Source organism: Bombus huntii, chromosome 8 (assembly GCF_024542735.1).
Source record: "Bombus huntii isolate Logan2020A chromosome 8, iyBomHunt1.1, whole genome shotgun sequence".
In the NCBI taxonomy this organism is placed as follows: domain Eukaryota; kingdom Metazoa; phylum Arthropoda; class Insecta; order Hymenoptera; family Apidae; genus Bombus; species Bombus huntii.
Genome location: NC_066245.1, coordinates 4354576 through 4369190, shown reverse-complemented (window position 1 = coordinate 4369190; position 14615 = coordinate 4354576). Strand labels below are relative to the sequence as shown.

General features: G+C 39.9%; 2 protein-coding genes across 4 annotated transcripts in view; one reads left to right on the top strand and one right to left on the bottom strand.

Annotated features, from left to right (window-relative positions):
* Positions 1-2262, bottom strand: part of LOC126869058 (protein dead ringer) — a 139149-nt gene extending 136887 nt beyond the window's left edge. Inside the window, exon 1 of one of the 3 annotated variants that reach the window (XM_050625190.1) lies at positions 125-2262. The gene's annotated coding sequence lies outside the window, so the exon portion shown is untranslated. The remainder of the gene's footprint in view (positions 1-124) is intronic. The other 2 variants (XM_050625191.1, XM_050625192.1) reach the window with 2 other exon arrangements.
* An 8413-nt stretch (positions 2263-10675) lies between these two features.
* On the top strand, positions 10676-14258 carry LOC126868207 (maspardin-like). Its single transcript, XM_050623463.1, has 8 exons — positions 10676-11188; positions 11477-11643; positions 12382-12516; positions 12592-12697; positions 12781-12901; positions 13083-13191; positions 13253-13501; positions 13571-14258. The coding sequence occupies exons 2-8, from the start codon at positions 11545-11547 to the stop codon at positions 13628-13630; spliced, it is 879 nt and encodes a 292-aa protein (XP_050479420.1). The 5' UTR covers positions 10676-11188; positions 11477-11544; the 3' UTR covers positions 13631-14258.
* The last annotated feature ends 357 nt before the right edge of the window (positions 14259-14615 follow it).

Below are 14615 nucleotides of genomic sequence, written 5' to 3'. Positions count from 1 at the left end.
TGAAATATCCAGTGCATATTCTTTGCGCGAAAATTTAAAGTAGTTTGCAATAAATCTATCGATACGATGATTTTCTGCAAGACTTCCTGACGAGGAATTCAATTATCAAACAGAGTACTGTTACCGTGGTTGATAATCATCGTCAGCCATGTCCACGTTCCGGTTGACGTCTATATTTTTCTCCATTTTCCTGCACGCTCGTTAACTCGTGTGCTGTCCCGAGCGGGCGAGGGCTCGATGGAAACGGCCGAGTCCATTCCCGATCCCCCTTGCATTTTCATACTGGTATCATGTTCCATCGAGAATATGGCTGCGTAAGGTCCCTGCTAATTGACCATGATTGCAACGATCTTATTCGCGATACTACGCGAAAAATGTCAGTCACGAGACCTACCTTCTCCCTTTATTAGGCAACAGATCGTGTTCCGTGATAAAAACGATGTTTCCGGAGAAAATTGTAGACTACTATGTATCTGACTATGAAAGAGTCGTGATTTGGTTCGAGTTTCCGAGGATTCGTATCGCGAAATATAAATGAATACGTAATCTCGAAAACATGACCGTTGGACTGTGAATGTATTTTGTAAGTGAAATCGGCCATAAACGCAGCAACATTGTACTGATCTGACTGTTTATTCGTAAACGATCCCTTTTGTCTATACACACGCGGACTTTCGTTTACACCCAAAAACCTGAGCGAAAATAATCGAATAATGAACGAAATATAACGAACGTCAAAGTACTATTCGTTTTTATCTTCCAAAAAATTACAGTCATCTGATTTCACATAGAGATTTTATTATTATTATTATTAAATTTTATTTCTTAAGTATCTACTTTGTTGTATATTTCTTTTTCAGAATCATATTCATTTATACAAAATTAGATATTCAGTTCTTCAACCAAGTTCTCCAACTACAGGTGCGATTACAAACGTTGGGTGATATTCGCCAACATGGACGGAACGTTAGAAAAACACAAACCCTGGCATCTGGATGTCGTATAAAATTGTTCCCACGAGCAACAAGCGACTTGTATATATGTATATAATTGGCAAGACATAGCGTTGTAAACAGACAAGAGTATCGCAAGTGTCTTTCTTCGTAGTACACGAAGTAAGTAAGTGCCGTAGTAAACCATGCGGGACATCGGTGATCGCGCAGGACGAGATCGAAGAGGACACAAGCAACGAAAAGAAAGAAAAGAAGAAACGAGAAAATGCAATACATGCACTTGCCGATAAGTGGTATTAAACTTTAGATCCATTCGTCAATCAGTTAACATTCTGATTGTTTGATCTGGTCAATTATATGACGTAGTTACCACGGTTCGTTTTGGTAGATACCTATCATTCCTATTCGTCAATTTTTCTCTGTTTTCTCGAATACGCAAAAATACTGTTTTATTTATTTAAACTTCGTTCATTACAACGATGTTTTATTTAATGATCACGGTGAAGCTTCGTTCTGATCGATTTTTCGTAAGGCATCGAAACGATATTCCGTTCGTATAATAGAAATGCACAATCAGGTATGTAATTAAATTCAATCGATGAAAATTTCATAAACCGACTGTGGATACCAACTACGCTTATTTAAGTAATTCATTTTTCTCACTTCTCCATCTTTGTTTCTTTCCTTCGTAGTGCAAACATTAAGGATACGTATGTTAATACGTATTCGAATTTAAGAAACTACAATATTTTCTCACAAAGATAGACAGGGTCAAGGAGAAAATACAATACGAACTGGCGTGGATGGAACAGAACGAAAATACTGGAAAAGCGACGCGGTCACTACGATTTTCTCCGGCCTGCAACGTCTGCGCGGAACATGCACCCTCTTTAACTCTCCTCGTCCCGTTTCGCTCTCTTTTCCTCTTTGTTTCTCTACGCGGTTCGTCCTCCTTTTTCCATCGTGTATAGTTTCAAGTCCTACAGCTTCTCCTCTTTCATTTTCGCCTCGTTCCCCAGGCTTCTGCCGGTTTCTCCCGCGCGTTTGTACGCCATCTGCATGCGCTCCGCGTCACATATACAGACAAGATGGCGTATACGCTGTTCGTAGTACAAATTGCAGGTAATTGCAGCCCGCGGAGAGGGCTCTCCTCCTCCGCCAACGAGACGAGGAACGAAAGGAAGAAGGGCTGGCCGAAGTGGAGAGCGTGTGAAACTGCGAATTTTATGATTTACAAACGTGATCCTTTATAAGGGTATATGGATCTACGCGAGGAACGAAGCGAACCGCAGTTAAGAACCGCCCCTGTGACCTCGCGGACCAACCGCGAGATAATTGCACGCCACGGACGATGTACGATTTACTCGTGCGATTTGCGATTCCGCTCGGTTGGTCGAGTCGAGGAAATATCGACTGACCGAAGAGAAATTTGGTTTTTCCTTATCTTTAACTTTAACCATTGCGATATATCGGTTTATTCGGAACGTAAATATCTCGTGGTTCTTTGGAAAGTTAGGCGTATTTACGGAACGTTGAATGTGAAAACGGAAAAAATGTAATTTGGATTAGAAACCATTCGAGCGGTATTAAAAATCATCTCAAGCGTTTATACGTTTATACGTAACTCAAAGGTGCAACAATTTATCGTAGAGCAATGCATATAATGCGTAAAAATAAATAAAATATCATGGCTATTTAGTAGCGAAAACAAGTTTCTGCGCACAAATCACTATATACGTATCGTGACTCATCGCACTAACTGTTATAACCAAGCAAACAAAACCGAAGGAATCCAATAAGTTTGGATCGGTACATTATTTTATTCACAGCGTTAATTGCACTTAAGCCATTCACTCGTATAACGCAAAGCAGTAAATAAAATAAAATTCGTGCGAGCTTTCATGCTTTCATGCTTTCATTCATGGTCAAGCATGGAGGTCACCTTTTCCTTTAGTTATGGATTTAATTGCGAATTGAAATATTTTAAAGGAAACAATTGGAAAGTGAACGTCGAAGAAATTACAGCTCGCCTGGATTCGTTCGATCTTTTGCACAGCAAGTGAAAACCCATCGGTCCTCTAATTTCCGAGTCGGTAGGTAGTCATTGTCCGTTACAGTATTTCTTGGAAGGTTATCCGACCTGCCGAAGGACCCCCTTGGCTAGCCGTGACCTCGCTCATTTCAATTTTAACCGTTACGATTTTCAAAATTTAATGGAAGATCCTCTCTAACCGAAATAAAACCCAACTTTAAACTGGTAAACACCCTTATCTAGTCTTTAATATCTTTATGTTTGCTTAGGATAATGCTAATCGTTTAGTGATAAATTAAATATACAACGCTTTGTTTTTAATTTGCTTTATTTCCATTAATAGCAACTACTTACTTTCACTGAATTTTTTCGTTGTTTAGGCCAACGCATCTTTCTAACTGTTACAGATATTTCGAATTTGTTCAGAATAAGAAAAGAATTATTATCAATGACCGCGTACTATTAGCAGCTTGAATTTTATGCTAAAGAAGAACGTTAATAGTTCTTAAAACATAACAGCTATTATCGAAGAAAATCACGTTAGAAAATAATAATAAGCAGATATTACGGGTGAAATTTCATCTTGGTATATTTTTTGTTTGTTTTAGAAATCAATAAAATTAATTGCCAGTCTGTATCAGCAGATAAAAGTAACCAGAATGGAAAGCGTAACAGTAGAAGTGACGTTAACCCCTTAACCTACAACTACGGGCATAGCCCGTAGTACGATGATCGGGCCAAACGTAAATATTACGGGCATTCTCGAACGTAAATCGTAGGTTAAGGGGTTAATAGATAGATTAGAAAACGGGATTAGAAAAAAATGAATAAAAAGAGTGTGTGAGAAATATGTATGGTTTAGATAGTTCTATAAAAATGAAGAAGCTGTAAACAAAGTCTCTTGTTTAGCAGCGAGACTAAAATAGAGATTATTATCGTTAATATGGAACGAAAGATAGAAATGTTCCCATTATTGCAAGATGATGATTCACATTTGTATGGAATGAGATTTCATCTATGGTATCTTTTAAGGGTCAAAAGTCTTCTCTGCTTGCTGAACCAAGAGCAAAGTTGGACTATAAAAAATCGTGAATTGCTTCGGGATTAGATACTCGTTTCATTCGAACCATGAGCGTCATTACGTCGCAGGAGACAGGTATAATTTATTCGTCATACGTAATACGCGCACGTGTTTCCCTACGCATCCGCCCGTATGCCCGACCGTAATCGAGAAATTGTAGGAAATTTCAAACGACCTGAGAGCACCTATTTCTGTCGTATTAAGGCATTTTTAAGTACATTACCAAAAGGCATAAAGGATTAGGTTAAATCTCCGGAATAAGTCTTGACGAATGTCTTTTCCATTGTCCTTTCTAAATACTTGTAAGTGAACAGTTTTATGGTATCTTACCTGGAGAATTAATTAGGTTGTAAATTACATTTGAGTTATTATTAAGTCCCCTATAAGCAGTTTATCGAACCTAAATGCGTTTTATCTTTGATTGGCAACGAGAACACTATGCGAGAACCGTTCGTGTCGATGATTTCGAATTACTTTCATCTCAGACTTTTAAAATTCTTCTTCTTTAAAATTCTCAGGCTTGTAAAATTTTTCGAAGCGATAATCGAATCCGTTACGGAGCTTACCGAACCTTTCTGCGAAGTAAGAAGCACAGAAGAAGAAGAACAGAAAGTAAGAAACGGGTAGATCTTTATCGATCTTTCGATCGTAACGTCACATTGTGACTATATAGAAAGGAACACCTTTGAAATGAGGAGACATAGTGGAGGAAGTTTCGTAGAAGCAAATATACAACTGGCAAAGGAAACGATATTTGAAAAATCTAAATTTTAAAGCTACTCTACGAGAAAGGCGAAACACGTGGCTTATCGCATTCTTTATAACCTTCTCGGTCTTTATATTTGAGTTTTCCATAGATAGACCACAGCGCAAATAGACTACGCGAGTAATCATGATCCGTTCGGAATAACGCGCAAGTCCGGGAATATTCGCGGCCCCTGACACAGGAAGGATGTTTGAGAAGCCGCGCCTCGGGCGCCTCGGGACATTCTCTCGTTTCTTGGCACCTTCGATTGACAATTCTCAGGCCTGCGCCTAGCCACGAGGTCCGACTATTTGCTCTTTCGTTCTCCGTTCTACCTTTGGAAATCTTAAACGTTTCTCTTCTTTCTCTGTACGCCTCGTGAACTTTTCTCTCCCCTTTCGCTCTTCTATTTCTGTCTCTCTTCAGCATATAATACATAGACGCGTTGTCGTCGACACATGGACATACGCACATTAACGCCACTGCGCAAGGATGTACCGAGAACGTAAGTTAACTATTACGGGGCCTGGTTGGGCTTTTATAGCCCATCTGGGTGGCGTTGCATACCAACGCCATCTTGTTAGCCACGATTAAATATTGATGCAAGAACGGATACGCAGACTGTAATGGTACTCTGTTCGTGGAATCGGATCGCGGGAATCTAGGCCGGTAATATTCAATTACAGGAGACCATTGGCCTTTTTTTCGTCAACGATGAATCATTGCAACGATGAATTGCTGTCACGCAGTTTCGTTCATAGTTTGCGACAGTCGTGGATACATTTTCACGTTCGAGAGACGTCGATACCACGTTGCGCTGACTTACCAAAGAAATCGCAAAACCGTACGTGGAACGCACAACCGATTATTAGAATAACGCAAATGATCCGACTCTATTACACGTTCCGTGGCGGCTGATTTCGTTTCTCGGCTTCCTGGAACGCGGATCAATTCATCGGTTGTTAGTTCACTCGCCTATAGACGATCCTTCCGTCCTTTCCTTCTTTTAGCAAAGTTCCACGGTCGATCACGTTCGTTTGGCGTCAACTCGACGATCGAGAAGGAAGTCGCGTCTAGCATCGAAACGCACGCTGACGAACGCGAACGTGCGATGCCAGACGCGAAACCGATTCAACGGTTTCTCTCCGCTAATTTGCTGTTCGCCGGTGCGTGTCCATTATTGTGCAAATCGACGAGCAGATTGCGGCAAAAGGTTGACAATGGGGGGATCGCGTAAGTGTTCGTGGTCCCTACGGGGTGTTGAACCACCCCATCGTTAGCGTGCCGAATCAACCGGAAATTCCAGCTTTCGTCGCTTCCGTATTCACTGGCCGGGAAGAAAGACAAGATGCGCGTACGAGAGAGGAACGAAGAAGAGAGACAAGAACGTTTGTCGACGGATCGGAAGGTTGAGCGAGAAAACCTGCGGAGGAATTAACCAAGGTGAGATAATGCCCGGTCGAACGTCTCTTGGCTCATCCTTCTCTCGTGTACGAACGATTGTCATGAAAATATTCGTTTATTATCGAGCAAATAAGGCAGGGAAGTTTGCCGCTGGGTTACCTGTGTTTCCAGATAATTAGAGATCGACGGCTGTCGAAGACTGGCCGAAGACGCCACCTGGTCTTTCTCTATGCTAATACTTTACGTTCCCCCTTTCCATTTTTACTGAACTCCTTCGGTCGGTGCTAATCCCCTACCTTTCAGTAAGATTTATCGTAGATGAGAAACTCGAACAATGCCGCTACGTGCAAAACGAACTTGGAAACACTGCAACAACAGAACCTTGCAAGGTGCTGCATAATCCGTCCATCAAACACAATAAGAATGGCAAATTTCCGAGAAATAACGATGTTGTTAATAGCACTAACGCTCTGTCTATCCGAACGGGTGTTAATCGTTTCCGAAGACGTTTGTCGATTATCGAAGCGTTCTCGCCGGGAAACGCTCGGTGTCGCCATCTTGTCCGTGATTTTAGCGACTGGACAATCCGATACGTTTCACGCAGCATCGTTTTACGCGGTATGCACGACTATTACAACGGGGCAAATGATGACCCACGCAACGAAGTTTCGGGCGCGTAACGTGAGAGGAATGGTCGAACGAGGGGGTAGGGGGGGGGCGGAGGCGGTGGCTCGGAAGACGGAGAAAGATTGCCCTAAAACGAGACAACCGTGAGTAGATCGCTTTTAGGATCATTAATTATCCTAGGAAGCGCGAGAACGTGCAGGATACTGTGCGCCGCGCGACCAACCGGCCAGCAGGGGCAGAGACGAAAGGGATGCCGAGGATGACGCCGAGGGAGCAGAATGGAGAGCAAAGGAGACGGCGAATGTCGCCACTGCAAACCGAAATTACCGTCGAAGATTAATGATCACGAGCTTTATTACAGGTATTTATAGCCATGTAAACCGTGTATAACCATGTATAACCATTCTAAAATCCAAAGCGTAGTTAACGTTACGCCAATGGTAACAATATCGATAAGCCATCGGGAAAAAGAACTTTGGGAAAATTTGTTTACTTTTCCTAACATCCTACAAAAGGTTCCTTAAATAATAAAGCTTTCCAAAACCTTGGGGCAAGTACCTGGATGGATAGTGATGTTGGCGAAGAATCGTTGGTAGCTGCGTACAGAAAGTATTTGAACATATAACACAGGAAACTTTTACGTATATATTGTGTACGTCGTACGAAATATTTTTAAGTTTCATTAGCTATATTGGAATACGATTATCGTGATTGTATTGGCAACGTTTTAAACCAGTCTGAAAAAAAAACAACAAAAAATGTATATATATAAAAGTTCCGTGTAAGTACGTATTATAAAAAGTTTGTTGTATTCTTTCAGGTCGACGATCATAACAAAGAGCAAACTTATATGTACCTTAATTAGCGTTACTACCAATCCAGTCGTTATAATACCAGACTTTTGGATTTTGCAATTATTGGAACCATGCTTTCATCGATTTAAATATGATATAATAGTATTGCCGTTATTTACTTACTGGAAAATATTATGTTCGAATATTATACGGTATTTGGATCATTGCTGTTCGGTTGAGGGGGGGGGGGGAAGTTTTATTGTCAATAACGGCAATACTTTTTTCCCTTTGAAACATGCACATATATCGTTAGCGATCATATACAATGTATTTTTTATTTCTTCGATCTATCTCTCTCTTTGATCGATCGAGTGAATTCCGATTATAGGAATTTAGTACGAGACGAAATACGAGATAATTAAAAAGTTCAAACGTGGGACGGAATTAGCAAAAGCGCACGAAAAGCAGAAACATGTCGTTTCTCGCCGAAGGGGGCACACATTAGTGGCATTCGAAAAAGAGCTTCGATGATTCGAAATACAAAACGGAACGTAACTCTATGCGGTTACTAACGTTGAAAGAATTATGTTACTTAGCGAGTGAAGAGTCATTGCATCCATGACTATTTCAAGAATCTTAAGCCGTTTTTGAAGAAATGAAATTTCATATAGACGAATTTCTTAAAACGGGAAGGATCGTCCCGACGTCCGGTCTCTGCGACGATATTTCAACAGCCCCCCGTCGACGATATACCGATGCATCGATTAAGTTTAACCAGAGCGCTTGCTTTTACGCGAGGCGAAAAGAAGCCTAATAAAGACGGGAAAGAACGAAGGGAAGAGAGACAACGTTATACACGTTGATGCGTGCGCGCATACGTTCGTTCCTTAAATAAATCGCTTCGAGTGACGGATTGGGGAAGAAGATTAACGAGCGTCAGTGTGTCGTTCGATTCGATACGTCGAATTAACGCAGGACAGCAACGAGGTTCTCTCGGTATCGGTTATTAATGACTCGGGCCTCTGCCAATGTAAACCTTGCCGAGCGTTTCGCATTCGTGACTGTGGAAAGTTTAGATTAATCGCGACTGATAAATGCTCGCGATACCGAGACGATGGATCGTATTATAGTCGAATGAATTGCTGTTAATTATCGCCGATCGCTTAACAAGCGTAAACGTTATGGGATTAAAATAAAAGCACCGCTCTTTGAACCAACGTCCGTCCGCCTTCCTACACGATTTTCTGCTGTTAATGTTCGTCAGTGAAAATTTCCCTCTTCGTTCCAGTCGTTCCGAAGGATCGTTACTGCCGTTGCCGGAAATTCTAATAGAAATATAAATCGTCGCTTGCGTAGGCTTGCTCGAGACGTTACTCGCCTTTTCATTTCGAATTTCTTTCAAACGTACTGCAATTTCGTTGGTCCGAACTCTGTTCGTTCGAGCGTGATTTTAGCTACCGCGTTGATTGCTGTGCCAATTTGATATACTTTGAACTGGAAATAGCAATGCATCCATATATATACTTTACCATTTAACGTTTAATTTTTGCTGAATGTTGTATCGTATTCGCGTAACTTTCTTTCGTTTTCGATCTCGCTCGATGATTGAGAAAAATCACTAGTTTTCAAATACTAACGGTTGGAATGGGAAACGGGAAAAGGAAATGGTCGGTGAATTTCCCTAGGTAGCGCCAAGGAAACGGCGAAATCCTTAATTTCAAAGTTGGTACAACAGTACGTGGTGTAGGTGGAACACGTACATGCCACACTCCTGCGTGGCTTGGTGGTTGCAACCCTTCTTCACGGTCAATTCGGCAGTGGGCAAATACTTAACACAGAATTGTCGAGGAGAAATGGTAACCAGCGTTGTACAACATTAATATTACGTTCGATAACGTTTCCGTTTTCTATTTATTCAGAAATAATTACGGTCTAGATAAAGTTTTATCGACAAGATGCTCGTACGATTTTTTTTGCATAAAATATGTAAAGGACAGATGACAAACGATGTCCGAACCGCACTAATGTATCTACAAAATATTATTTAAAAGTATATTTGATGTGAGATAACGATATGGAATACTTTGTGATCGATTATTGACAGACTATATGCGTGCTGTTTTTTTTCATTGTATCAACGCTGCTATGACTGCCATCTACCGATCTATGGACGTTTATTTCCAGTTTTAGTTATCCTACAGTTCGAAGAAAGTACGTACGTAGATACGTATCTTTACGGTGAATCGTATGATGAACAGACCATCATTTACGTTATATATTTAGGTGAGCGTTGTCTGATAATGGTAATGACGTAACTTCGTTTTACTTCCGTTATTTCTAAATTCGTATTTATTGAGAACGTAAAGTGAAAACACAGGTACAAATTATAATCTGTTCCGACCGAGGCTAGAAAAAGATGTAACCTTCGACAAAATATGTATACGCAGGATAGACTTTTTTTTTATTTATTTATTAAAATTACAATCAATTCTCGCGTTGAGAATAGGATAGACTTGACATTCTAAATTTCAAACTTTTTAAATTTTTATAAATCTATTTCAAGAGTCGAAAGGAACGTAGGAAGAAAATCGAGGCTCTAATTCGGAGGATCCGATTTAAGAAGTTCACTAATTTATCCTCTTAATTAGCTTTTTTTTTTTGCAAATGAAAATTTGATCGAAACGCAGACCATGAAACGCTATATCCATCTAGTGGTGAAAAGGAGGAACGAGTTTCTTCGGAAAATGAAAAAAATCATATTTCTCGAACTATAAATTTAAATTTAACTCTTGAGCTGTTCATGAATTAAGTTAAGGTTAACGCGGATCTGCTGGATTAGCCTGACCGACGAATCCTCTAGCAGACCCAGGACGAAACATTGTTTTCTCCTCCTCCTCCTCCTCCCCCCCGCCCCCCTACGAACTTCTATCTCTTCTCTCTCTCTCTTTTACTTGAAGCTATTATTTGCATACAATTTTGGGGATACTGGAGCCATCTACCGGTGAACCAGCGGTACTAATCCTAAAAAGTCGCCAGAGAAGTACCAGTCGCTCGCCGACAGATGATACCACTGCGTCCAAAATCACGCACCTCGCATTAATTTACGCGTAATTAAGCACGTAATTACGTAGGCATTGAATTTTTCGTAAACTCTGTTCGAAACTCGAATCGAAATTGTACGTCAACATAGTTGAGAGTACAGGCTTCGAAGCGCATACACGCAGAATATAAATCAGTAACGTAATAAAATTCAGATATGACTATACCGACGTAACACGATAGAACACGCGCATGCCCATTGAAGCTTCGTATCGCGACTTTATAACGAAACCCATGCGAAGAAATAGGAAAGACAAAGAACGACAATGCTCGGAAGGGGGTGTAAACTGAACAACATTGTCGATATATGCTTGCAAATAACTGTTATTAAAGTGATTTGACCTTTCGAGTTACTGGGTAACTTGCTTCTTCGTGGTAACCTGTACGTATTAAGGATGTCTGCTACGTGTAACGATATCAGGAGAACCGTACGACTCGTAAGCTGCTCTTGAGGTAGGTTTAATCTAAGGTCGTACGTACGATCGTAATTATTACATACTCCAGTTTTGTAGTAAGTGTAGCAACTTCGAATTTTAACCGTCCCCCAACGATGCTAGGTCTAATTTGGCCAGCAGACTAACGAGACCCGGCTTCGCCTTCTGTCCGACGGTTAAATGAATTGCAATTCGCGATTCAGTTATTCAAAAATATGTACATAAATCTTGACGATATACCGCGTAAAATTGAGACCTTATACAGCCCTGCTACTTGAAGTCTTCTTCTCTTTATCTGCTTTTGTAGATATCGGTAACACTGAACGTAAGCCATCCTGTAACTATAGACAGATCGACAACAGTAGAACGGGGGAGATGTCGTGTTCGAGTGAGCTGTCCCGATCGCAGGAGTATCTCAGCTTTCGTAGTTCCGTCCCGCTCAGAAAAATTGTCGTCGACGCCGACGGCACCAAGGTAATCATTAATGTAGTATATTAATTATACGTGGAAATCTTTGATTTGAAGGTTCTGCCTGATGAGATTACGCTTGAGATCGAGACCTGTAACGATGACCTCGTCTCCGTGATTATTGTAAACAAATCTCACGTATACGGATACAAAGGAAGAATGTTCGTAAGAGAACTAATAAAGGCGGGATTTCCTGTGTGCGTCCAACGCACGCGTGTACGTCGAAAGCAGCCTTAAACGTGAATCATACGACGTCGTTGCGAAAACAGAAGCATGTTCTCCATTGTAAATTTTAATAGTACAAAGGCGTCCGATGTTTACGTGTGATTCGAGTCTTAAATTGTTTTTGACACGGACGAGCGCATATAGGAAATCCCGCCTTAACTAGACTGCGAATATTCATGTAGATTCATATATTTAGAAAACCAGATAAACAAATAGAACTTGAGCAGAAATTTTTTACCTACTAAATGTTACAAAAGATGCTAAACTTTGTTTATTTTATATTACCGTTGCACATTTTAATAAATCTTCAATTTTTTCCACGACAATAAAATTACTTATTCCGTATTACGTTATTATCTGGTTTCTTTTTTGAGATCGAAACGTCTATCAATATTATCGTTGATCGCGCAAATTAAACACAACGATGTTTTCTTCAGTCTCTGTTTAATGTGTTTCAGTAGGTAAACATAGTCATACAAATGTATTTACGTATGGTAAGAATGATATGTTTTATTTTAGGGATGGAAAGTATACGATTCTAGTCCAAAAACCGTCAAGTGTCCACTCATATGTCTTCCACCGGTTAGTGGGACGGCCGATGTTTTCTTCAAGCAAGTATTAGGCTTAGCAGCTAAAGGATACAGAATCATATCAGTAAGTTTTATAAATATCGAGATACGACCTTGGTTTGTAAGAAGATCAATCGAGTTAAATTAACTTATGTTTCAGGCCGAATCACCCGTTTATTGGAACGTTAAGGAATGGTGCGATGGATTTAGGAAACTTTTAGACTACATGGAGTTAGATAAGGTGCATCTTTTTGGCACCTCATTAGGTCAGAACGTACGAACGAAAGTCGATATCAAACGCGATAACCAAGTATACGTTCGGAGATCTGATCAAAATATCTATTTTTAGGTGGATTTCTGGCGCAAAAGTTCACCGAGGCAAATGCTCACTGTCCTAGGGTAGTGTCCTTGATTCTGTGCAATTCGTTCACAGATACGTCGGTATTTAATTACAACGACTCCGCGGGGGTGTAAGTACGTTATATTGCTATGTAATTGTTTGCTGTTTTTCAACAACTATAAAGTCAAACGAATTCATCGTATTTCATCGTTTGTTTCTCGCTTGTTTCAAGATAAGTGGACGTATGACAGACCGCGATACGTTATCTCGCATATTTTACTGTTACTGTTACTAATCAACTCGAATTGTAGTTTTTGGATTTTACCGTCGTTGGTATTGAAAAAGATGCTAATGGGAAACTTCGTGACAGACAAGGTCGACGGAGAGATCGTAGAAGCGATTGATTTTATGGTGGAAAGAGTATGTATCTTTCGTTTAATATAGCTCTCTATATGAATATGTATATCGTTTTTATTCACAGTTGGAAAGTTTAACGCAACCGGAATTGGCTTCTCGATTGACGATGAATTGCGTGAATTGTTACGTACAGCCACAAAAGATATGTCATTTGCCTATCACGATTATAGACGTTTTTGATGAGTATGCGTTATCGAATTCGGTGAGAGAGGAAGTATACAAGTGTTATCCGAATGCAAAGTTGGCACATTTGAAAAGCGGCGGAAATTTTCCATATTTAAGTCGAGCGGCAGAAGTAAACTTACATTTACAGGTATGCGCTGCTTATTGTTATTTATGCGATTGATAATATTCATATTATTAAGTGAAAATATATTTACAGATTCATTTGAGGCAGTTCGACGGTACCGAATACGCTGCTTCTGAAAGGAAGAAGTTATAGTGCCACTAACATGGGATATACGAAATTATTTACAGTTCTCATATCGATATGCATTTTACACATATTCTCCATTTATTTCCCAATCATCGACCAGTCTGATTTACACGTTATCAATAACGCATACGTACTGAAACGTACGATCACAATAATAATAATCTTGGAACGTTTGTCAAATATATTCACCATATCAAATATGCCTAAGAATTCTATACATATAGATAGTAATATTGTACAACGTCTATTCTATTTTTATCGTAATGTTTGGGAATGTTCCTCGTAATATTTTCTTAGGCAAATATTTATTGACCGTAAAGCCTCCTTATTTCGAAGAGGACTTCGAGATGCTCGAATACATTCTATATTGTTGTCTATCAAACGATAGCACACAGGATATAGACATTTTTATGAAGACAAGTGAACAAAAGTGTTTGTTATACGTAGATAATACGAATATACTCAGTTGGATATACATATACAAGCTAATGTAAAGTAGTTAAGAAAAGAGAAAGAGACAGACTTTGAAAATATAAGTTAAGATTTATATCACGATTAAGTAAACATCGATATAGTCAGTTATCACATCTTGTATAAGCTTATTCGAAATAAATATAATTTTGTAAAAAAAAAATGAGAAGCAACCGAGAAAGATACAAACTTGATATATTTCATTCGATAAAATACCAACTCGATTAAAGTAGTTCTCGTTGTCTGTGCCGCTTGCCGGTGAATGAACTCTCAGGCTGTGTAAAGCTTGCTAGACCACCTAACTGAGAAACCGTACAAGAACTTGTCCAGAATCGATTTCTCTGCACGCGTTCTCATTCGCGTTTCTCTCGCGAGATCGGATTACACAGCCTTTCTTGTCTACTTATGGGACATTTTTACACTCCCCTATGTATACTACGCACACATTAATTGCGACTATGCACCGAATCGCAGACCTACGTCGTCCGACTCGGAATACCTTCTCGGCTGGCCTGGTTGT

Bases quoted from the DNA above. Each gene is read 5' to 3' on its own strand.
- LOC126868207 (XM_050623463.1), top strand. From the start codon at position 11,545: ATGTCGTGTTCGAGTGAGCTGTCCCGATCGCAGGAGTATCTCAGCTTT. The intron at 12,698-12,780 runs GTCAGAACGTAC...ATCTATTTTTAG, and splicing joins TCTTTTTGGCACCTCATTAG to GTGGATTTCTGGCGCAAAAG. The intron at 12,902-13,082 runs GTAAGTACGTTA...CTCGAATTGTAG, and splicing joins TACAACGACTCCGCGGGGGT to TTTTTGGATTTTACCGTCGT.